This window comes from Temnothorax longispinosus, chromosome 1 (genome assembly GCF_030848805.1).
Source record: "Temnothorax longispinosus isolate EJ_2023e chromosome 1, Tlon_JGU_v1, whole genome shotgun sequence".
In the NCBI taxonomy this organism is placed as follows: Eukaryota; Metazoa; Arthropoda; class Insecta; order Hymenoptera; family Formicidae; genus Temnothorax; species Temnothorax longispinosus.
The window spans coordinates 21362738-21388216 of NC_092358.1; the positions used below are offsets into that span (position 1 = coordinate 21362738).

The following is a 25479-nucleotide window of genomic DNA, read 5'->3' on the forward strand; positions in this document are numbered from 1 at the left end:
ATTTTTATTTTCGCCAAGAGAAATGTGGTAGAATATGGCTACAGGCGAAGATCCACTTTAAAAAAATCTAACGCGCCTTTAAGTGGAACCTCAAGGGTGGTGTGGAAGACCACTATTGTTTCAATTTTAAATTTGTTTAACATTTGCAACATTGCAATGTATTTTACAATTTCACAATTGTTTATTATAATAAATGTATACAAATTTACATTTTAACTGTTTGTTAATGTTTTACGTTATTGCCGAAAATATCGACGGTTCCCAGCGACAAAAGTCGTATCTCAAAAATATAAAATAACAAAATCTTATTTCAATAATCCCTGCAACATTGTCGTATTGAAAACGCGCGAGTAAGAAAGACGTATGACTTTGTTATTTTAAATAGCAATGTTATAATAAATAAATTTAAATAGTAATCCGCCTTTCTTACTCGCACGTTTTCGATACATACTGTATACATATATATACATAGGTATATATATATATAAAATAAAGTTTTATATATATATGTTTTTTAAAGATATTAACTATAAAAATACTTGCAAATGTAGCGCGGACGCGCACTAGAATGATGTTTTATCGGCAGAGTCGGAAAATGAACGTGGCTACGTAGTACCAATTTCGAAAATGGATGTACATGGCGGCGGTAGTGTACAGGGAGTTGTAGGGAGCAGCATCCCTGTCTCCCCTTCCCTATTGGTTAGCCTCTCGCCAGCACTAGAAGAGAGGTTAGAGTCAGTAGTCAGTTAGAGTTAGATTTGAGACTCGTGGCCTCGTGGCCGTGGCTATTGCGTGACTCTCAAATAAAGTACTATTTCTGCCAGTCTACGAGTGTGTAAATCAATCCTTGATTTCCCTCATCGATACATCGGCAGTAGGCCGATACGCGGAGGTCGAATCAGCCTCCTGCGACAGCAAATCCTACAGAGTTTCGACACCGATCTGAAAACTCGGCGTGTTTCTAACTTCAAAATATTCTTAATATTCGAATCGCTGTGTTATATAGCTCCGGGGCGGAGCTGAAGGCACTAATTTTCCCTCGACCGAGGAAATCAACAACAACAAAAAATAATATTCGAATCTTGGCGGTTGCCTATTTATAGTGTCCTGTCCGTATAGCTATAGCTATAGCAGATAAACATAACATATACCAACTTTTCGTTCGAATAACAAAGATAAAAGTCGACGATACACCGACGAATATTGGTCTTCTACGTTTTGCTATGTTTTGACCAGTCAGCAGTGATTCGATAATTATCGGTTGATAGCATTTTTCAACATTGAAGTAGAAGGTATATAGAGGTTATAGAATGTTCATAAGTGATTATTTGTGATGATAAAAGAGACAAATTTCGAGTGACAAACATCCATTAAATGAGAAATCTCGGTAAGCCAATATTTGTATGTTTTATTCTTATCATATATTATGAAACTATTGTATATATTTATTATGTTATTTAAACACGTGTCACATTGTCTATTTATCAGTATTTAAACATTCTGTAGAAGAAGAAAGAGAATCTACTTTTTTCTTCTATTTTATGATAATTGTTTTTGTATTATTATTATTTTTTTTTATTAGATTAACATTATGTAACATGAATTAACACTATGTAACATGAAAAGTCTATCTTATAAATTCTTTAAATAACAAGATAATTTATTTAAAATACATATATATATGTATATATATTTTTTTTATATAATATACTTTTATTTTATAATTTAAATTAATAATTTTTTGTTCTTTTAATTTACTTTTTTGTGATAATTAGTTCTACAATGTGATTTAAAGTATAGAATGCGGATTACATTTATAATAATACGTAATATATACATATATATATATATATATATATATATATATTGTTATATATTTTTAAGATTATATTTATGCTATTATTAAACACACGCACAAATAAGATAATATTTATATATTTGTTATATTTAAAATTATCTAGTGTAATCTTGTTTATTGTCCATTATTTTATCAGGTTTTTGTTCAAGATGGATGCATTGAATTTTTACGATAAAATACAGAAGCTCCTATTGAAGAAAGAGAAAGAATATGGCCAACTGAAATTTATTTCGTCTCGAGCCACAGAGGAGACCTCATGTTTCATCGACAACCTGTTAGAAGATGTTGCAGATATTGCTAAAAAATGCAATACGTACAATGTTAAAATATTCGTTGAAGACGACAGTTTTAAACCGTGCGATGTCCCACAGTCCATTATTATTAGTTACAATCATTTTGTATTGAACACTAATTTTTCTTCACAGTACCTTCTCGCGGAGGACATGCTACTTGGCCATATAGTCAATTTCTGGCCTTCTCTATCGCCGTATCTCTTCATACAGGTAATTCTTGTATTGATATTAGTTTGCTGATTTTACTGCAGATATATAGTGACTGTTGAATACCACATTTCGGCTTCTTCCTTTTTCTTAATTTGTACATATATATTTCTTGTGTATAGAGTTATTGACAGTATATTGAAGTGGAAACTTTTTAAATAAATACCCTATATTTAATTCTATTAAATAATATGTATATAGTAATAAAAAAAGTTGTTTAGATAATTTTTCTAGTGACAGAAGAAAAATATGTTATTTGTGTACAATTTTTCAATTTTATTTAGTTAAATTGTATATATTATGCTATTATATATATATATATATTTTTTTTTGTTATTATTTATAATCATTATCATATTAATTATCAGATTATATATTTGTATAAATTTCATTTACATCATTCTAATCATATAATTATAATTGATATGTATATTATATAGGTAATATGGCATCTAAAGTGTGAGGACTTGCTGATTGAATCGCTTATGCACTTACCGTTGGATGTATGCGTAGAGATTTTGGAGATAACGATCAGATGCATAAACGAGCTGGAAATTCTACGGGAGAGACGCTTTGTTTTCCTCCTGATCTCTAAGTTGTACTACAAATGTATGTGGCTGCACGTAGGCACACTGTCAAAACGAGATGTGGAGGAACTCGCCTGTCAATTAGTAACGCATTTTCAGGCATTGCTAGACGTTGCCAGCTCCAAATTTATTCCCCCCAAGTCGTCTAACCAGGAAAAATATGTGCAACATGGAATTCTTCTAAAATACGTGATTCGCTGTATTAAAATGTGCATGCGTTACAAGACTAAGGATTTCCAGGAGAACAGTCAATTCGTGCAACCGTTCAAGATTACGTACGGCAATCCCGACGGCTGTACGGATTTCTTGTGTCAGCTTCCACTCGATAAGGTAGAGTCCATCGTAGAAACACTGAATCAGGAATTAGTTACCCTGCTTGAAGATCAAATCAAACAAGTTGATTGTTTCGAGTTCATGGAGTGGGCAGAAGTCGATGATGAGGAAAACACTATGATATCCCTACAGCGCGCTGTTATCATCGAATGCCGCTGTTTTATGGAGTTTATGAAGCGCGATGAATTTTTGTTAACGAACGAGCATCTGCTCCACTGCTTACGGCAGCTTATAGGTTCAAGCCAATCCGAAGAGTCTGCTTTGACTCTTCAAGAACTCTGCGATTGCATTACGAACGGTAAATTGGATGAAGAAATTGGTATGAAGAAATTAATAAGGCGTTATAAGGAATGGGACCTATCTATATTGAATTTTGTCAGCAGAAAAACAAAAGCGTTAAATAAGAAGGATATTGGTATTCTATTTGAATATCTTCATTATGTGTTTGGTACGCATACGCACACTTATGAAGAGAAGCATAAAGCCTACATATTGGTATTGAAGGTGTTGTTACAGGAACGCCTGCCAACTATGTACCATCTCGTACTGCAATACACATTGCGACATTTTCACGACAATCGTTTAGAGTATCTGTTTGATAGCGAAAACTTCAAGAGGTTTATAGAAAGTAACGTAAACATGCACGATCAGGATAAATTGCGTATTATTTTGATTTTTGTTATGTTGAATCCGAAGGAAGTGTTAACCACTCTGGTGAGAGTCACAATGGGCAGTACCGAGACAAAGTACCGAAATGTTATGTTCAAAAGGCCTCAGTTAGCTTATCTACATGCATTTCTTACTTTGAAATTGGACAATCAAAATAACTTGTTGACGTACCTTCTGAACGATGCCTGGCAACATGATCACTCTACGTGGTGTTACAAGCAATTTGAAGCTTTTATGAATGATATGCTTGAGAATAAGGTAATATACTTATATAATATTGTAAATGATATAACCATTATAGAAGTAAATTTTTACTGTAGTAAATTTAGTAGTGATTGAAACATATCCATAATATTAGTCATTTTTATCTTTATTTTTCCTTGATTTTAATTTTTTTAATTTGCCGGAAGTGCATTTTTATGTTTCATTTTTTGCATTCCTTTTCCACAGGCAATCACTGCGGACGATCTGCTAAATAATGTCTATATTCCCTGCCTGACCAGTGCCATTTTCAATTATACGAACTTGCTATCTGTACTGATACACATGTACTCTATCCTGAGAAAGAAAATCTGCACACATAACACAAATTATGTACTGCTGATCGTACAATTAACCAAGAAGATGTCGATGATAAGAAAATGCAGTCCAAGATACTTAAGGAACACAGTGAACAATCTGTTGGACTATGGAACGATGATATTAAACTTTCTGTTCATCACGCTGAATTTGCCTCTAGACAATCAGAACGAGATAATCTTTGTTAATAACTTCGTGGAGCCAATCGATCAAGTATTGCTGGTGCCTAAGTTACAGACAGTACTGCGCGGCACCGTGCGGGATGTGATCCAGAACTACGAGAGACGTTGCTACGGCACGTATCAATTTTTGCGCGCGAATCCGCAATTCTGCGAACCCAATATGCGCGATTACGTGCACTCCTTCCAATTCGACCAGAGGCCGTTATTGCGTCATATGATGCTGCATGCCACCGAGAAAGAATACATGACGTTCGCTATCGAGATGACGATAGCATCTTGCGCTTACTTTGGTTGGGCCAACGAATTAATGGCGTATGAGAATGTATTGCACATTACCACCGAGGCGATGCAGCTTGCCTTAGTGTTCACAGACACCTTTCCCAGAGACACATTCGTCTCGTTGTTGCGTGCCCTCGTGCAGTATTGCGATTTATTCTCGCGCCTCAAGTACCGAAGAAGGCAAAGGGAACAAATCTGTAATGTTCTATCGAAGACTCTGTTCTCTCTGAAAAGTATAGTCAGTAAGACGCAGTACGGCAAGATATACGATAATTTGCTCGAGTGCATTAGTAACATGTCCGACGAGTCAAATTTTAAGGTTGAAAAATACTTCAACAATATCAGCGAATTAATTGAGGTGTATTTTGCACAATCTGAAGAAATCGAGGGGTAAGTGAATAGGTTTATTTTTTCTTTTAGATTTTGTTTTTAAACATTTTTTTGTACGAATGTTCCATTATTCAGTTCTAAAATGGGATAACATAAAAACAAATTTTTAAAACTTGAATATTATTTTCCAAAAGAATACATGTATATAATATTCTAAAATATAATTCATTTCTAAGTAACTTTCTGAAATTTTCACAGGACATTTGATCGGCAATTATCTTTTTAATCAAATATCAACTGCATTTCCATTATTCTTCACATTTTAACTTTGTTACAACTCTAATATTTTAATAATTGTAATAAAATTGTATTGAAAAGATTGGATATTATATTTAAAAAATGACAGAATTTTATAAAAAATGTAATAGATTATTATATTCAATTTTATTATTTTAAACTATATATTTTATATTGTTTCATTAAATCTTATAAATTTTATAAATTAAAAGTGTTTTTGTATATTATATAAAATGTTATTTACATTTTAAAATATTTTCTATATAGAAAGAGAGAACATGTTATAAAAATATAATGTATTATAGCATTGTGTAGTGTAGTGTAGTGTATTAGAATATTACAAAACATATAGGATATATATTATAAAATATAGAATATATATATATATATATATATGTTTTAGTGGGACTTTAGATAAATCAGAAAACAGAAATTCGTCGGATTCCGCTTCAACTGAGGCAGTTGACATGCTCAAGGCGTACCAATTCGTGTGCAGATGCATTGATAATACTTTATACAAAAGAAAATACTTCGCAGCTACGGAACGTCGAGCAGATACGGAACCTCATTCTTAGAAGTCGCTTCGAATTAAGCATGAGAAAAGTATTTGCACATCCCGTTTCTTGTGTTCCAATCAGAATAAACGTATGCCTTAGTGTATTGATATATTTAATAAATCTTTCGTGAAATCGAAAAAAAGATTGAATATGCACAAATATTTTATATTTTAATTACCGTATAATATCTGTAGTCGTTTTTCATGGATTACTTTTTATATTAAACTCTGTGTTTAATTTGCAAAATTATATATTGTTGATCGAATGTTTTAAAAATTCTATAAAATTTTTCTAGTGATGAGGACACTACTAAACTTGGAAAATTTATTCTCGTTAAAATGAAATTTTTGAAATTTGTACGTGTTATTGGAAAAAAAAGAAAAATATGAATGTATATTTTACTAAAATATTTACCTTTTTTTTTCATGCTTCTCTGAAATTTACAAGACATTTAATCAACTTCTCCTTAATTATTTTTCTAACTGAATATTAGTTTTCTTATGATATACTTACCGTTAAATATCGATGTAATATATGAATCTGATGCCACACACAAGAAACGGGAAAAATTTTTTAGAGAAGTTTTCTGTCCAATGAATAGTATTGTAACTGCATTTGTATATTTTACAGTAAAACTGTGTGAATCTTTATTTACAATATTTTCCAATGTTATTTAAACGACAAACATTGTAACATCAATATATATAATTTTATGTTTTTTTCAGTGCTTTGTATTTATTTAATTAACTGTTTCTATGTTAAAATGCTTCTGAAAAAAAAATTTTTTTTTTTTCCAGAAAGAATAATCATTGTACAAATAATTCTCCTGAAAAATTGCAATTTAAATATTACAGTTATAATACTTTTCATCGCTTCCATTTGTATTTATACCGACTTTTATTTCTCTCAAGTGTTTATTTTTGTGTGTCAACGTTATGTGATATTTTAGAAATAATTTAGCATTTTTCGAGATAGATATGTAAGGAGTTGGAGACAATAAAATATTTTTCTGAATTGTGCAAAAAGACTGATTCACATTCGACGATTTTTCCGTCATAACGAGAAAATCATCTTGATTTTTTATTGTAAATCGAACTTGATTCTACCTCGTGTACATAACGAATATATACATGTAATAAGCGTTGGACTGACGATCGATTAATAAAATACACGTGCAAGATACGAAATAAAATATAAAAAAATTTTATTTAAAATTAAAACGTATAGCGAGCGTTAGCTTAATTGAATCTTTTTCCCTAATCACAAATGTGAGACTTTGCCATCGTATAAACTAAATTACGAATAATTCTCTAATAAATTCGATCATTACAACAGGAATATTATTATGTTGTAAACTTAAAAGTAATAACTTTAAATTGATTTTCTGTAAATGATTTACAACACGATTCGGAAAAACTGATTTAAAGGGAAATCGGTCGAAACTGCAAGATTATAAATATACGCTCTCTCTTTTGAGTCCGAAAAAAGATGTATACGCTGATTTTTCGGCGCAGGATATCTAATTGATAGCAAGCTATCGGTTTAAAAATTCTATATTTGTGCCAAATACCATTGCTATGATGAAAAGTAAAACAAAAAAAATTGCGAAGAAAGAAAAAATGTGCATTATTTTAAAGACTATTTAAATCTCTTGTAAAATTAAAACCTAAATATTAAAAAATTATCAGATGGACAGAACCTAAAAGAGTCAATTTCAATGTTTTCACTATACATTTTTAAATTCAAAACAATATCTCAGTAGCCTAGGATAAAAAAAGAAACAGAAAAGAAATCGCGGTAATTGTTTCCTGTTCGGGAAATATTCGAAGAATGCAAATATAATTGCGACTTATGAGTGCATAACTCATTCGCTCATGACTAGATCCTCATGTGCTGGTATTCCAACATAAAAGCGTATTAAATCTATCACTTCATTGTCCAGTTAATAAAAAAATATTTGATGATACTCTTTGATCGAAAATACTTGTAAATAATTCGAGCATAATTTAAAATAATAATTAAGCGAGCAATTTTTCACATTATGCAATAATGATTGAGGTAATTCGGATACATTTTAAAATAATTATTAGCGGACAATATTTTCCTACGAACAGACGGAAAAAAAAACAGCAACAGCAAATCAGTAAAAAGGAAATGATTCTGTATTGCAGCATTTTAATTTCGCCTGCCCATGTGATTTTTTCAAATTATAATTATAATAAGATCCTACACAATTATTAACATTCTACGCAATTATGCACGAAAGAGCGAGACTGCACTTAGTCCATTGTGCAATGCACATTTTCTTTTTCTTTTGCGAATAAAAGATATTCTCTGAAATACTTCGCATCTTTTTCGGAAGTTTCAAGAAAATTACCTTTTATTATTGATATATATATATATATATATATATATATATATATATATATATATGTATATATATATATATACTTCGACTCGCTATATAATATATTTACATTCTTCACATTGTAAAAAATATATAACGCATTTCGTACTCAATATATCAGAGATATATATATATATATATATATATATATATATATATATATATATATATATATACGCAGGTAGTAGTACTGAAAGGCCGATATACACATATCTAAATCGTGGTGTTTTTCTTGTTCTTTTTTTTCTATCTTTTCTCCAATTAATATGTGCGTGACCCGGTTGCGTAACAAAGTGCGCAAAGTGTCTGCAACTGTATGCGAATCGCGTTACGGTGTACACATCCTTGCATTATTGTATCTGTCATTTTCGGTCTTTCTCTTCGACACGTAGGAAGATAATTGATTCGCCGATTGTAAGCAAAGTGAAGAAGAGAGAAACAATTCTGGTCCTTAGATGTGATATGCTGGCCGACTTCAGGCATGGCGCAATCCTTTCTCTTTTTTCTCTCTCTCTCGCTCTCTCGACGCTCTTCTCCGCCCGCGATAGTTCACCAAATAAAAATTATTCTGTTATTATTAGAGTCTGAGCCGTAGCGTAGATCAATCTCGTGAATTGGACGCGCGAGAGACACGCGGTGCGACCTCTTCTCTCTCTCTCTCTCTTTCTCTCTCCTCGTACAAATATATAAATAGATTTTTCAAGTATATCAAATACTTGGTGAGCTATCTAGGCAGACGACGGCCTTGTGCGTCCTTTGTGATCTGCACCTCATCCGTGTGTACGTGTATATATATGTTATATATGTGTGTCTGTGTGTATAAAACAAGGCGAAAAACGCAAGAAAGTGTGATACAAGTCGGGCGACGACGATCAAAACGCTTTATAAAGAGGCCCTCCGATCGAAGCCGGGTGAAGACTTCGATTATTGTTATCCGATATACAAAAGGTGCGGAGTTACGACTACGGGATCACAGCGAGACTAAGGATTTTCCAACGTTATTGTGACAAAATAGCGGCTACGCGAAAACCACTCCGCCCTATACTCTTATCCTTCATCTCCTCGACGCGCGCGAACCGCGAGATAACTCGCGCGACCGCGCGGTTTCCGGCGCCTCAGCGAATTCTTTTTCCCTTCTTTGTTTTTTGCTCCTTCTTTCTTTTCTTTTTATTCCTTTCTAAAACCGAAGCTCGGAATAAACTACCGGAGAGCACCGCTCGAAAAAAGTGCACCGAAAGGGATCTTTGCGCTATTCAAAAATTTACACGCGTGTTCGAAGACTCGAAGTATATGAACAATTATCTCTTCCCGATATCTAAGAACGTTCTAACTACCAATCGTAGAAATACTGTACATCAGTTCATTCTCATCTTTTTTTTATTCTTTTGTTTTTTTTCTTCAACTCTTAACTCCCGCAATTTTCTCCGAAAGTTGGAAAATAGTATCGCGCGTATACGAATCATACGATACAAATTTGCGTTAGAATTTATAACGCCGCGTTACAAATTAGGATGCGGAGGCTGTACAAAATTACAAATACAATCTTGTCGCAGAAGCGTGACAATATCCTTCGGTAAAATCGGTAAAAAGATAACTAATCTCGAACGATCTTCGTCAATTCTTTATTTCGGCATTTAACCCTCGGATATGCGCGCGGCCTTCTGATAATTCTCTCGAAAAACTCGAGTCGACTCGACAAATTCCAATTAAGTGTTGTCCAATAGGACATAGTTTGAGGTTTCTCTAAAAATTAAATCTAGAAGAAAGAAAAGATTCGATCTCGATGGAAACTGAGAGAATATCATGAAGAGATAAAAATAATCCTCATGCGTCCAAGGATTAAATGACAACGTATTGAATAATGTATAATGAATGTTGTTACGCTACGCTCGTCGAGAAGCGATATTTAACATCGGATAACACGATATTAATCACACGAGAAAAATTACACACATTATCTGTGTATCGCTTGTACGGTTATCCATGAAATTAATCAAGCGTTTAAAAATAATTCCGTCGAACTTTTTTACTACAATAAGAACAAACGAGACGGAACTATAAAAAGAAATTTCTGTAACTTGTATATCATGGGAAATACGCAAGTAATATATTACTGTCTATCGAAATTACAACGTAAAATACAAAAATAAAATGTACGAATAATCTAAAGATAATTTATAGAGCGTAATTATATTTAAGTACGCAACGAGAAGTGATTGTGAAATAATCTATAAATTAATTTTATAAATAAATTCTATAACCGCTTTAGAATATCTTCACGTTGCGATTTCGGCGAACAGTAATTCTACGTTTCTAAAATAAGTGTGTAATTTTTTTCGGAATTTTAAAATCGATCAATCTTACGAGGAGAGCTGCTTGCTCTCTAGCTTCTCTTACATCCCATCGATTTCTTTTTACATTCGGAAACTCAACGACAGTTTCGGACTGCGAGATTCTATCGATTTCTTCTCTTTGAAAGCGATGCCAACAACGAAAAGTATTGCAACTGCTTTTTCGAACATTCACAGTTATTCTCTTTTAAATATCTTTTAGCGGAAAATTTTTTAGCGAAGTGCATTCGAATGTCCTGTGATTTTTCACGAGGCCTCGAGGATGAGAAAAATATTTTTGAAAAAAACTTGCAGTCTTGCTCTATTACGATACTTTTCACATCGGTGTCGTCGCTGTGAGCGATGAATAATAGCACGTACGTGATTTTGCAGTTGAAGGGATCAATGCGAAACCGGCGCATCTTCCGGAGAGATTTCTAATTCTACTATTGTGCTCTGTCATTGGTGTGTAAGATCACTCGTTTAAAAAAAACCGTCATCAATCCCCCATGGTGATCGAATGTGCAGTCTTGCGGCCTATGTAGTACAAATTTTTTTTTTTTAACCGTACAAAGCTTACAAATTACATGTTTAGATTGACATTATTACGTTCTAGCTCTTTACGAAACGCGTTTTTCTCCTAATATTCTCCCGTCATCGTATAATATTATCTGCAACGTTAGATTTCAACGAACTAGAGGCAAGTCTTTATAGCTTTGGCCCTTAGTTTATTGAAATTCGATTTTGTAATCACCGCGACATTAGTATGCTCACTTCTGCGCATCTAGAGTTTGCAAATACGATATTGCGCTGTATCAAACATCTCAGAACAGACATTAAAGCGAAACGAAAGTAAAGATATTAGTATTTGCTACAAAATGGATCACAAGAAATCTCACAACAGCTGGGTTATCCGTTTAACCACTGAGGTGTCGCGTACAAAAACTTCATTTCTCAGTGCCTCTGCCTTACGCACAATAAAATAGTTCAATGTTAGGACTGTACAACCGACATACAGGATGGACCAGGATTCGACCATTTGAAATGTCTCGAAACATTTTGGACTGTTTCAGAAACAGTGTATCGAGGGTTTGATAATATTTGTCTCCTCGAAAACTGGTTACTCCAGTTTTGAGGAGACAAGTGTTACCATTAGAACGACTCCTAAATTGAATAATTTGTTTTAAAACATTTTTATCCTTAAGAACAATGAAGACATTTCAAATGATTAAATCAGGTGAAACCTGTGTAAATTGTCACTAACAACGTCTCGTACAAAAATGTTCAGACGATATATATCTCGCTAATCAGCCTCCTTAGCTTAAATTAACACAGAACAATTGCACAGAGAAGAGTACTCTCAAAACCGAACCACTTTCATCGAATCAAGATGGATTTGATTGCGTAGCCTTCGCACGACTGCATACAAATTATGCGACATACGGGATTAAGCCTCGCTCAAACATTTTAGCTTGGCTTGTTATCGCTGAACTTATCACCATGCTAGAACGACCATCACAGTGATTCCTTCAAAGTCTGCGTATATCTTTCTTTTTTTTTCTCCGCGCAGCACCGTCTCGATTTGGGTGGACCAGAACGCGAACCTACGTGCGATGGTTCTGTCTGAAATTGAGCAGAAAGCCGATAATCGAGTTTGGTTTTACGGTTTTCGACACCTTCTCCTTTCTCGCGAGCGGAGTATTGGTCCTTTTGCCGAGGAAAAGCTACCTTTCGCTCGCTCTTTCTCTCTCTTAAATCCTATCTATATTATATATATACATATATATATATACATATATATATATATATATATATATATATATATATATATATATAATATATATATGTATATATATTACAATAATATTACATACATAATACTATTCGCGTATAATAAAATATCTGTGTTTAACGGCCGCCGCTCGCCGGACGGTCTTCCGAGAATTAGAAAAGAGAAGAGAACCACAGTTCCCATTTTGGAAAATTCGTACAGCGTCCAACATAAGTTAGCCTTGGTAAACGCATGGTGCGTCTCAAGGTCGAAGGATCTTCCAAAGGATGGCTCCTCGAGGAAAGATTCTTCGGGACGACGAAACACGCTGACGAGGGGTCTGCCCGAAAGCCACTGTACACTATATCCTCCATCAGCACGTTCCTCAGCAGGCCGAGCGAGAGCTGCGAAGAGAATCCTTAGCAGAACGGCGCATAAGAGACACGCCGACGAATTAACGTCGACGTGCCCTCTCCCCGAAGCACTGTACACACTGTATATTTCCATCACCTCAGTACGGTCCGCGGGTAAATAATCCGGGGGGCGAACGTGGATTTTGATTAAGTATTAGAGGACGCTGCAACAGCAGTAGGTCTTCTTCTCCTTCTCGGGACTGAAGTTCATCTCGCGCACGATCTCGGCGAACATCTCGTTGACGTTGGTGCGATTCTTGGCGCTCGCCTCGACGAACGGGCAGCCCCAGAGCTGCGCGAGCTGGTGGCCCTCCTCGGTGCCGACCTCTCGCTGGTGCTCCAGATCGAGCTTGTTCGCCACGAGTAGCACCGGCACGCGTTCCGTACCCTTGACGCGGGTGATGAGCTCCTTCATCGCCTTGATGTCCTGAAAGGTTTGGTGATTCGTCAGGCTGTAAACCACGACGAAGCCCTGGCCGTTCTTGATGTAGAGGTCGCGCATCGACGCGAACTGCTCGGTGCCGGCGGTGTCGAGGATCTCGAGGACGCACGGCGAGTTGTCCACCTCGATCTCCTTGCGGTAGAAATCCTCGATCGTCGGGTCGTACTTCTCCATGAAGCAACCGGATACGAATTGGACGGTGAGCGCGCTCTTGCCCACCCCGCCCGAGCCGAGGACCACCACCTTGAACTCGCGCATCTCGCCGTCGTCGTCGTCGTCGACTCCGCCGCCGCCGCCGCCGTCGGCTCCTCTGCGTCGCCTCCTTCTACGACGTCGCCACCACCTCCTAGACGTGTCCAGGACCGCGCCGGGGTGTGGAGCGCCGTTTCACCCGAGAGAGAAAGAGTGCGCGAGAGTGAGAGAAAGAAAGATAGACAGACTGGAGCACACAGAAACGGCGAGAGAGAGAGCGAGCGCGAGAGAGAAAGGGATATAGAGATAAACGGAGGCGAGATTATCCGCACCTTCTCTCCGCGGGTACACTTCACTTCCACTGGCCGTTAGCTAGGCTAAGGGCACGAGGCTGATGCCGCCGCTGGTGCTCCTCCTCGCCCTCGTCCTCGTACTCCTCGTCCTCGGCTCGTCGTCGCGACGACAATCCGCGCCCGTCCTCCTCCGCCCGGCCGCGAACAAAGGCATCGACGAAACGGCGGCGACGGGTTCCTGGGGGGCTGGCGGAAACGGGGAATCACGCGTGACGAGAATCGACCTGCGCCGCCTCGTAGCTAGGCTGCCTCGTTATTACGGCGACTACGCGGCTACGCCAGGGCATGACGACACCAGGCCTCGGCCGTACGCTCTATACGCAGGCACGTATTAACGACGACACAGACTCCCGTCTGTGACTATCTATGCAGTGTGCAGTGCAGTGCCTGCTCGCTCGTCGTCGTCCGCTCGCCCGCTCGCCCGCCCGCCTGCCGTGCCGTCTATCTCCTCTTCCTGCCTGCCACCGATCCCCTGCCCCCCCGCGCCCCCGCGCCTCCCTAGCCACCTCCCTCCACCCGCGCTCAGTCGCGATCTGACGTGCGCGACGCCGCCATCTTATCGTCGCCGTCGGGCTTTTCTTCGAACGAAACGTCACGTCGTCGCGCAGATCATCGACTGTGCGTGTACTCTAGAATGTCCACAGGCCGCGCCTCGTGATCTCGAGTGCATATATACGGCAAATCCGCACGTATGTACATTTGCCGCCAAGACGAGTTGTTCTATTGCGTCGTTCTATTGCGCGGAGTAAAACTCCGGAGCGTACACTTCAACCCGCTCCATTGTCCTCGTGTGAGGCGAACGCTCAGTTTATGTTTTCTTTTTTTAATTGCATAGATGTGGAGTGTTGACTCTAAAACTTTTTGATTTTTTTACTTACAACCTTCTGAATTAAAGTATGGTTGTTTTCCTAAGTTTTCGTTATATAGTACACTTTTTAGATTAGACTTTGAAAGTGCAATGTTCACTTGCTAAACGAGAACAAATATCGAGGGTCTCCGTTTCGTGGATTAAATTGAAACCAACAACGTTCGGCACGACTTTATTGAAGTCTAATGTCAATTTTAATGCTAGATTAACTTAATTTCAGTTAACTTATTTTTTCTAATCCTTAAAACTAGAAGAAAATAAAAAGTAAGTTAAACCGAGATCAAAGTTAATCTGCATCGGTAGAAATGTATACATTTAGGCCCAGTTTCACAAGTGTCGGTTAACTTTTAATCTTAGATTAACTCACTCTTCGTCTTTTTCTAAGGGGGACGTTAGAAGAAGACGAAGAGTGAGTTAATCTAAGATTAAAAGTTAACCGACACTTGTGAAACTGGGCCTTAGGCCCAGTTAAGTCACTCTTCGTCTCTTTCGTCCCCCTTGTGATGTCCAACCGACACTTGTGAAACTGGGCCTTATAGCAATCACATCCGCGGCCGTGTCGCTAACATTGGAAAAATAGCAGTAATTCCTTTTTTTGCTGTAGTGTCATTCAAATGCACTGACGTGCGTGTGACGAGTTAAAAATAATTATTGGCAGGTGAACCGTAATTACCTCCAGAGCCCGTTTCAAATAAGAAAAAAAAAGGTATCTCAATAACGCAATAACGGCGAAGGAATGAAGTTACGCGCGGTTCACTCCATATAGAACGTGGAGACGCCGCGCCGGGAAGGCCGACGACTTCAAGACGCGTTCTCAACGGATCGCGAGTTGATTGGCCGTTCCGGTGAATCCGGGCCAATCGCGTGCCGCCATGGCGACCGGATCGAGACATCTGTTCAACCTTATGCTTTTTGCACTCGCGGCCTTTTCTTCTTTTCTTTTCAAAATGCGAGAATCGGCGATTAAATAGATAGACAGATAGCGATGAGATTTGTTTTAGCCGCGATTTCTACGCTCGCGGTGTGCCACTGCCTCCTCTTCGCGAAACGCTACGATAATAATATTCGGAAATTCTAATTTTAGCGTAAAAAGTGCAGAAGAGAAACGGACTCGTGAATTTCGCGGGGTATGAGAGGGGAGCGAGGAAGACGGCCCGGAGCCGAAGCCGCCGCAGGAGCAGAGGAGCAGGAGCCAGGGAGCTTCCCTTCGCCTTCGCCCACCGGATACGAGTGTCACTCTCTCGTATCTCCCAGAGACAACGCTATCCACGACCTTGCGACGAGGAGAAGCAGCTGGAAGCAGCCGAGGAGGAGTGAGTTGCATCTCGTTATGTTTGTGTTGTAGAGTGCGATATACTACTAGTACGTTTACCGTATGTCCAGTATCGCTCACACATGTACGCATGGTTAACTCGATCGTGACGTCGTAAATTCACACCGAGGTTATACCGCGCGCGAACGGTACGAGCTGGCTGGCTCTAAAAACAAATCGAAAACTTGGATGACGCTCTCGTTGACAAACAGCATGGACGAACAGCAGATGAGTGGGAGTAATTGAGTTACCTACAATATACTGGGTTCTCTTCTCACTCAAATATATAAATAATTATAATTTTTATCAGTCGTAATTATTTGCAATATAATAAATATGATATATAATACTTGTAATATAATAATACCATGTATTATAATATAAACTATATAATATATAACATATTATAATTAAAAAGATAATATAACATTTTTAATTGTATTATAATTAAATTAAAAACATAACAGCGAAGTACACGCGGAAAAACATTCGTATTCTTATCGCCCAGATCACGCGGGTCGGAACGCGTTATTTAGAACCGTAGTATGATTTTATAAATGTTTAAAGAGCCACAACACCGCGATGCGCGCGGCGTTGCAACAATGAGTTCTTTAATGACTAATTTGCGCCTCGTGACTCGGGGTGCATCACAAATGAATGATATTAGAGCTTTGCAGCACCGGTGCCTGATTTATTTCAAGACGATCTTTTTCTTACGCCGTTAATCTATTGAAATAACAATTTATGGAAATGAACGTTGTCTCGCAGCTTTTACAATTTTGAATTTCTATTGAGAGTAGATTAAGAATACAGCATGTTACGAATCATGATTATTTTGCGATATGTACATGTATATCATAAAATAATTATGTCATACATAGATATATTAATTATTTTAATAATTGTGAGTTACACAATACAACTGAATACAAATGTATACGTTGGGCGTGACATGTTATAAAATATAAATGAGAGATATCCATATCGGGTGTCCTACTTCGATAGGTTTAGGCTTAGACGAATGTATTTTTAGCCTGATCGCGGGTAACACGCGGATCACTTTCTTCTCGCTTAGCATATACCGCTATCATAATCGCCACCGGACCTGCTGACTCATCTCGTACGCATTACGAATTATTCTCGATGACGAATGCGCGCGCTGACGGGACTATTTCCGTGATCATCGGTCGTATGATAACGCGATATCGTATAATTTGCGTTATCGAGAAGAACCGCGAAAGAGAGATTAATTCTGCTGTAACGTTTTAATCAATGAGGCAGCTTTTAATCGAGTATTTTCTTCATCTTTCTTTTTCTTGCGAGCTTAACGCACCCTTAAAGTTATCCACAAAATCATTAATCATTAATATATGCACCTATTTATTCACCTTTTTTTTTAAGTTTTCCGTCTCCTTTATCATTTAATGCGACACAAAATTTTATTTGATAATAAATTGCATCGCAGCGTATCTGAAAATTAAACCTGTTCTTTTTTAGCTGGACTTCTTTGCACGGTTCATCTTTTCTCTTTTTCCCGCCAACGTGAAAAGAAGAAAAGAAAAGATAAACCGTGCAAGAAGTTCAGCTAAATCGAAACAGGCCTATTGGCGCGTTGCTGCGTGACAATCGCTAAAGATAAATTGACAGCCTTGAAATAGATTGAGGAAAAATCGGCGATCACCCAGTCGGGGAGCGCTCGGTGCCGGCAAGACCGAGACCGGCTCGTCTTTTCCCGTTGTTTCGCTGCCGGTCGCCCGTTAGTTCGTTCCGCTGGCTAGGATCCCGAGGGGGGCACGTGTTTTCGACGTGCTTGCCACGCGGTTCTTCTTCCGCCGTGAGTACGAAAATTATGTCTGTAATCGCATGCGCTTCCCGCCAGCGTTGCCGATAAGCGTTTTCCTCGCATTATTCGATTATATTGTTAAATCTGTATCACGACGAATATTTACTAATGCTCATTATCGCGTATCTGAAATTAGATACGTGATTAGATACGCTTTTTACTTATGACATACTTATAAATTATTAATCGTTACACATGCTACACCTATTTATTCACCTATTCTTTTACTAAGTTTTCTGTCTCTTTTGTCATGTAATGTGACACAAAATTTCGTTTTATAATAAGGCTATAGGCGCATCCCAGGTAGCAGGATGACGTCTAGAGACCTCAATTAGACGTCATTTGACGTCACTCTGCTACCTGGGATACTATCGACTTAACATCGACTTTACTCGATGTCGAGCAGCACCAACGATTTCTTACCAACTAAACAATTTAATCGAGAACTATATTATTACAGAATGAGTGTATTCAGTTTTAACGAGCTTTCCGTGTTAATTGGCCTATGTATTAGAAAGTATGATACCATTTTGTGTCGATAATATGCGCGGCTTCGTACTCCTGGGTGTGGTAACACGGTCGATGATAGTCGATCGTGTTACCACATTTTTGTCAAAAAGTCATCCAACTGTTGTTTTATTTATTTTTTAGTCGAGTCGATATCGAGTCGACAAGTATGCACGCTCTCATAATAACTCTAAGCTTTTCAATGATCGACTTAACTGTCAATCGACAAAAAGTTGATAGTATGCGCCCAGCCTAAATTACATCGCGGCGTGTCTGAAAATTAGGCCCGTTCAAAGATACTCCAGAATTCTGCGTCTTAGTTCCATTCAAAATCTTAACTGTAATTATTTTCAGTTGTAACTTTAATTGTCAATTGATCTTGGCTGAAAGAGGCTTGGCTTGTCTGATCAATTCGACGCGGACACAAAAGTCTGTCATCGTAGAATGAGGAACCTTAATAGGAACTATTTTTAAAAGTGCCGTGAAAAATCGGAGAACTGTCGCTCCGTAAACAAAGATCTCGCATTAATGGAACCCACTGCCTTGATTGTTGATGTCAGCAGCGCTGTTGCGGGAAACTGTGTCGCTATCGACCAGTTGGTTCGCGAGCTTTGATTCCGCAATATATGCCGCGGACATGGGATACCTATACCTCGTTAAATACCGCCGATAATTATAGATCACGCTGAAGAGGCGTTCGAGAGCGCATCTCTTTCCTACATGCTTTAACTCGCCTTTCTTTCACCTGGAAGCCGGAAGTGCGCGTTACTACCACGGCTCTCGTATAGCTCTCTGGTTATATAAGCATATATGTGTGTATGTGTGTGTGTGAGATCACGTGTACTCAATATAATCTCCACCTTACAGTGACGAAGCCAGAGTATATACGTGTGACTGCAACTGCACCTTTACACAGGTGACATTCTCGTAGCCATTAGTTTTTTTTTGTTTTTTTTTTCGTGAGAACATGTTTCTCGAAATATCAGGTCGGGTCAATCGGAATAATCGTGACATTAAAATAACGGGGCGACCAAGTTGAGATACACTTCCGCTCGTAAATCTTCATGTACGTGGGGTAACAAAGATTTCTTTAAAAAAATTATTTTTTTTTTCCTTTCGGTCGTGAACCGAGGACCGATAGGGAGATACAACTGACGACACGTTCTAAAGTCCCAAAATATCCCCGCGATGAAAGGAGGATGTGAAATTCTACGGGCGAGGTGAATGCCTACTCATAGCGGTAGATCTGTTCAATGGGATCAGCGGGGAAGGGAGGAATTTGGTTGCTCCGGGCGGCGAAATAATGCTCTGGGTCCGGTCTCGCGACCTTGCGGTATGCAAGACGCAGTCTCTCCTCACGCGCACACGCGCGCATACATATGTGCACAGGTTGCATACACATGCGAGGAACGGATGACATCACCGCCGATGAAAGTGTACATAACTTAGCAATGCATCACACACGCTTTGCCCCGACCACTGTGCGCCCGGTGGTCGAGCCGGCTGCTTACTCTCGGCTCAGGGTTTTTCTTCTTGCCCAAATAACGTTCATTTCTATCAATGCGGATTAACTTTAATCTCACTCAGTTCAACTTGCTCGGTTTAACTTACTTTTTATCTTTTAATTTTCAGGACTAATGCTCATTTCCACCGATGCGGATCAACTTGAATCTTGGTTTAACTTACTTTTTATCTTTTTCTAGTTCTGAGAATTAGAAAAAGATAAAAAGTAAGGTAAACCGAGATTAAAGTTAATCTGCATCGGTAGAAATGGACATAAGGAAAGATAAAAAGTCAGTTAAACCGCGAGATTAAAGTTAATCTACGTTGGTAGAAATAAACACAAACTGTTCGCCGAACGTCTTCCAGAAGCTTTAGACGCTTTCCAAAGATCTCTGGCACGGCACATGTATTTTAGCTCGAGCCGAGATCTCCGCCGAGGTAAAAGCGAGGTAGACGCAAGAATGTCTCGTCTCTGCTCTCGTGTTTTCTCTGAAGATCCATCGCCAAGATCCCTCTGCAATCGCAAGAATTTAAGATTGCATAATCATTCGTAAAGCGCGGTGGAAATGTACCGTGATAAATCCGCGGGAATCACACGTTTAGCGAACGTCGAGGAAATGATCGGGGAACGATCTTGACGTGCATCTGCCTGCGAGGTTTTGTCTTGCCTTTTTTTTTAGGTTCCGACATACATTTCATAGCTCGGGCGCATTCAACGAATTCCTATTTCCGGCCCACAATTGCGATTCATATCTCTCTCGCGCGCTCTCTCTTTCTCGCGGATTCCAATTACAGATACAGCGCGAGGACATTATCGAGGCGTTCATTCATTGACGGCGAGTAGGTGAGGTAATAGTTTACGAGATTACATTCAAACGATCGATGATGGACGCCTCGGAAAAGTTGAAGGTGACTTTTAAGAGCTGCGGCTGCGACACACGGCGCGCAGCGAGATCGGACGGTACGTTTCGAAAAGGGCATGAGTCATGAATCCTCTGCGCTCGAATCGAGTGGTTTTTTCGATATTAAACGCTCGTAATCTCGGCCGGCATTGCGTACCACCAGGAACACGTGTCCCATGCGTCAACGTGAAGATAAAAGCGTCTATTCAGATGGTGCGCGGAGGGGAGCGTGTACGGCGAATAAAATAAAGAGCATTGTCTGTTTGATTGTTACTCTTAACTATAGTATCAGACTTACGCGGAGGAATATCATGCAACACGAGCTTTATATCATACTTATGTTAAACCATAAGCTTTTTTCAATTAAAACTTTTTTAATTGCAGGAAGAGTTCAGGTATTAAAATAGTAATTTAGAATTTGAAATATATGTAATCATGTACACAAGGAAGATAATAAATATTATGAGATAGAATAATAATAGAATCGTGTAAAGAGATCATTTAATTTAAAGAAACTGTATTGCTTATTTGGACATTTATGGATCGAACAAGATTGCTGCGGACTATTTTTATACATTTTTTTACCTCTTTTTTTCCTATACGACTTCATTTATGTAAGGTCCAATATATGCGGTTTCCAATCGAAGTGAAGCTTTAAAGGGTCAACAGGTGTTGCATAATACATCTTCTTTGACATTTGCATTTTGTTCGAGAGAATTAAATATAGAAAATATTATTGTGCTTACAATTAAACCTCCAAAGATAGAATTTATACCTTCTTTTTTATTACTTGTTTCTATTTACGTATTTATATGTCTTATATATCACATTTTATTTTATTTCAGATTTCAAAAATCAAACCTTTTTTCTAGAATTTACAATCTAGAAAAAGATTTAATTTTTGAAATCTTAAGCCTAACAATAAGATTTATAAATTAAGATTTGTAATTTCGAATTTATGATTTAGAGAATTAAGGATTTAGAAAATACGCTTCGAATCTCGTATTTCGAATTTAAGATACGAAGTGTCTTTGGATAGAAAGATTCTTTGAATAAATGTTCACACTCGAATAATTCTGCGGAAGCCATATCAGATATCGACTTGGGGCCCGATATACGCGAGCCCCCGAATGCGGCCGCGTGACACCTTGTAAAAATTGTAGTGATAAAAAAATCGAGGCCAAAACGAATGTACGAGGAAACTGTCAATTGGGCTTCATAAAACCTTCATTCAAGGCTGTTAAAAAAGTAGTACGATCCGATATAATGTTCACGTGGGGCTACGTTCAGTGACGTAGGCGGTCAGCGATTTCGTCTTGCTCCGGCGATTCGCGAGATGCAATGGAATTCCGTTATAATTCCGGCGCAAAAATAGCGTCTAAAATAAAAAAATAAAAAATAAAAAAAGAGAGAGACAAAGGGACACCTTTGTGGAACTCGAATTTTTCACCTCACTTGCTCATCGCAAAATATTCTATTTCATTTATTTGCAAATTTTAATTTCAGCATATCTGACACAATGAGAGAGAGAAAAATAATTGATTGAATGAATAATTTTTATACTTATACATATATTTTGCTGTTAATACGTATAATATATATTACGCTTAAATTATCAAATTATCGTTTTAAGGACGGGCGCGGTGATCACTATCAGCTACTGCTGATTACGGAATTACGCAGCATTCTGTAACATATTCGTCAATATCAATTGCATCATCTATCGTTCGAAATATTCGTTTGAGATAATACGCGTAATACATTAAAATTAAAGCTCGTATAAATTTTATTACAATTATTCCAATATAATAACTGTATAGTCTGTATAGCATGTATAGTATACACAGTACATACTATATAATTATATTGGAATAATTTTAATACAATTTTACAAGTTTTAATTTTAGTGCATTATTGTAGAATGTATACTAGTATATCTATGTAGTATATGCATAGTATGCACAATAATATACAATATTATTACTAAATTATTTTTACATTTATTGTTGCAGTGAATAAAGCTGACCTCAAACGAATATTTCGAACGATAGATGATGAGCAATTGATATTGAAGTTACAAAATAATTCTTCGTAATTTCGTAATCAGCAGTAGCTGATGACCGAGCTGATGACGAAAGTGCTGATTACTGCGTCTTAACGATAATTTGATAATTTAAGTGTCATAAATCCAACGGCAATTTCGTTAAAATAAATTAATTTGTTGTAACATAACTCAATAACATAACATAACAATGCAACATAACAATTTTAACCCGTTGAGGTCATATGGGGTCCAGTGGGCCCCAGTTTTTTTTTTTTTTTTTTTTTTAGTATACTATTTAGAGAGTAAAACGCACAAAGTTTTTTTGCTCTATTTTAAAAAATTTTGATGAATATTTTTGTGAAAAAAGTCAAATTTCTCGAAAAAAATTTTTTCCTCGCGTTTTTTCAACATAAAAAAATTTTTTAAATTATTGGATTATCAAGAGGAAGTCATAAATTAATTCCAGTTCAAGGTTTGAGTCGATACATCAAAAAGAACGCAAATGGAAACTGTTGTGGGGTCCATTGGACCCCATGTGACCTCTACGTTACTTTTAGGTGTGACCTCAACGGGTTAAAAACAATATTTAAATGAAAACTCATGACTAATAAGAATCTACGAATACGAAAAAGGTGCGATTAAGATGCAATAAAGTAAATTCTAATTTATGCGTTCTAACTTTCAATACTTTTAATTCTATGTTCTAACGTTTTGCGCATAATTTATTATAAGAATTTTACTTTCTATAAAAATTCGGGATAGATATAAAATCTAAAATAAGCTTGCAACATTTTACGACAAATCTCATTTTATAATTTGTTGAAATAAAAAACGTAGTTACGCGGATAGTTCCGAAAATTCCGTGTGTCGATAATTCTCCGAAACATGCGTGATAAAAATCCCGAATCAAGAAGGACGGAAGGTAGAAGAGAATTTCTTGTTCGCCGTAAATAAGAAGGTCTCATGTTCCCGATAAGGAAACTTTACGTTTCCATGGAAATTAAGGAAATTTCCAAATGTTGTTTCCTACTTAACAACTGTGCTGCTATTGATTTAGGCGGGCCAGATCGCGGAACAAAGGATAGTTATCAATGAAAAGAAAGTGTTATCGGCGACGCTAGGTCTTCTTTGTTTCTCACTGTGCACATGCACGCGAATTACATGCGTACATACGCGTTACAATGACCTTTACGACGCGAATACCGATACGCGAGCGGCGATACGCGGGGACGATGACCCAACAATTTCAACATAAACAGTATCATACGCGAGCCTGGTATCATAGCACGCGAGCGAGCCAGCCAGAGCCAGCTTCCGTCATCGGTCGACTCGTTTCAGAACTAACACCTCCTCCTCGGATTTCTCTCCGTCGGTAGGAGAGACGCAAACGCATGTTTCTTTCAATATTATTCTTATTTATGTAGTACAAAAATTAATTTTTTAAATGTTCACGGTAAATAAATCGTAATTGCAAAATTAATCTCAAATCTTAGACATAAATTTTCTGAATTTTAACATCTACGATCAGACACAGGATTTTTGTCTCTTATTTATCATAAGTTAAGGTAAACATATCAATTAAGAAATTTAGCTATGCATTAATTTATTATTATTATTAGTATAGCTACATTTTTATTCTGTATTCCTTAAGCTGAGAAGGATCTAAATTAAAAATCGAATCGTTTACTATTATTTATTTTGTTAATATTTTTTATGTTCTTTATACATTTTTATTATTACAACACGGCAGTCTTTCGCTCATTTCGTTCATTTTCATTCATTCAGGCTTCATTTTTCTTCCTTTTTTTCTCGACTTTCCAAAAAATCTTGCGCAATCCATTGAAAACCCGCCGGTTGACCCTGTCGGTTTCGTTTGCTTTGTTCACAGGAGGGACGAGAAGTAAGCCGGAAGTAGAAGAATGAGCAGCCAAAAGTACGACGCACCGTATCCCCCGCTATCGGGGGTGGAGGAAATGCAGCCACCTATCGCAACAGCTCCGCCGCCGCAACCAAACGTGCCGATGCCGGTATTGTCGCCAGGTAAAAAAGCAGACGTTATTCTTCGAGATTCGAGAAAACCGACACGTCGCATCTGCAGATCTGACGTGTGAGGCCCTAAATCGCACGAAACACATAACGCTTGCGACGACTTATACGAGTTTCTTCGGAGTCAATAGCGCCCCTAGATCTATAAGGATCCAATCGAAATTTTTGGAAGCGATATTGCTGCGAAATCTTTATTTCGGGAAGGGTGAATACAAACAGTTTAAAAAATACTTTAAAATAAATAAATGCGTTTCGTATTATCTTCCGGTTTCGCTGCTTTTTTTTTTTTTTTGTAACAACGGAGTCTCTCCTGTACACGTGTTTTAACTTTAATTAGATTCCCGGCTAAATTAGATTCTTCGTCGTAACTAAAGC

General features: G+C 37.6%; 3 protein-coding genes across 13 annotated transcripts in view; 2 read left to right on the forward strand and 1 right to left on the reverse strand.

Moving 5' to 3' along the window:
* The first annotated feature begins 691 nt into the window (after window positions 1-691).
* LOC139816884 (uncharacterized) lies at window positions 692-7024 on the forward strand. 3 transcript variants are annotated; one of them, XM_071784697.1, is made up of 5 exons: window positions 692-1387; window positions 1995-2361; window positions 2799-4205; window positions 4398-5377; window positions 6018-7024. In XM_071784697.1, exons 2-5 carry the CDS (start codon window positions 2008-2010, stop codon window positions 6187-6189), a joined length of 2913 nt encoding a protein of 970 aa, XP_071640798.1. In that variant the 5' UTR covers window positions 692-1387; window positions 1995-2007; the 3' UTR covers window positions 6190-7024. The 3 variants fall into 3 exon arrangements, with proteins under 3 accessions (XP_071640798.1, XP_071640805.1, XP_071640813.1); XM_071784704.1 differs by having other exon boundaries at window positions 2008-2361; XM_071784712.1 differs by lacking the exon at window positions 692-1387 and having other exon boundaries at window positions 2224-2361; window positions 2872-4205.
* A 151-nt stretch (window positions 7025-7175) lies between these two features.
* On the reverse strand, window positions 7176-13832 carry Rap2l (Ras-associated protein 2-like). The gene has a single exon (XM_071784786.1). The coding sequence runs from the start codon at window positions 13790-13792 to the stop codon at window positions 13247-13249; it is 546 nt and encodes a 181-aa protein (XP_071640887.1). The 5' UTR covers window positions 13793-13832; the 3' UTR covers window positions 7176-13246.
* A 433-nt stretch (window positions 13833-14265) lies between these two features.
* The window catches only part of LOC139816916 (phospholipid scramblase 2), a 29869-nt gene continuing 18655 nt past the window's right edge, over window positions 14266-25479 (forward strand). For 2 of the 9 annotated variants that reach the window (XM_071784753.1, XM_071784778.1), the window contains exons 1-2: window positions 16120-16260; window positions 24947-25098. In XM_071784753.1, the coding sequence (XP_071640854.1) occupies window positions 24978-25098 (121 nt within the window). In that variant the 5' untranslated portion in view covers window positions 16120-16260; window positions 24947-24977. The other 7 variants (XM_071784766.1, XM_071784749.1, XM_071784745.1 and 4 more) reach the window with 7 other exon arrangements.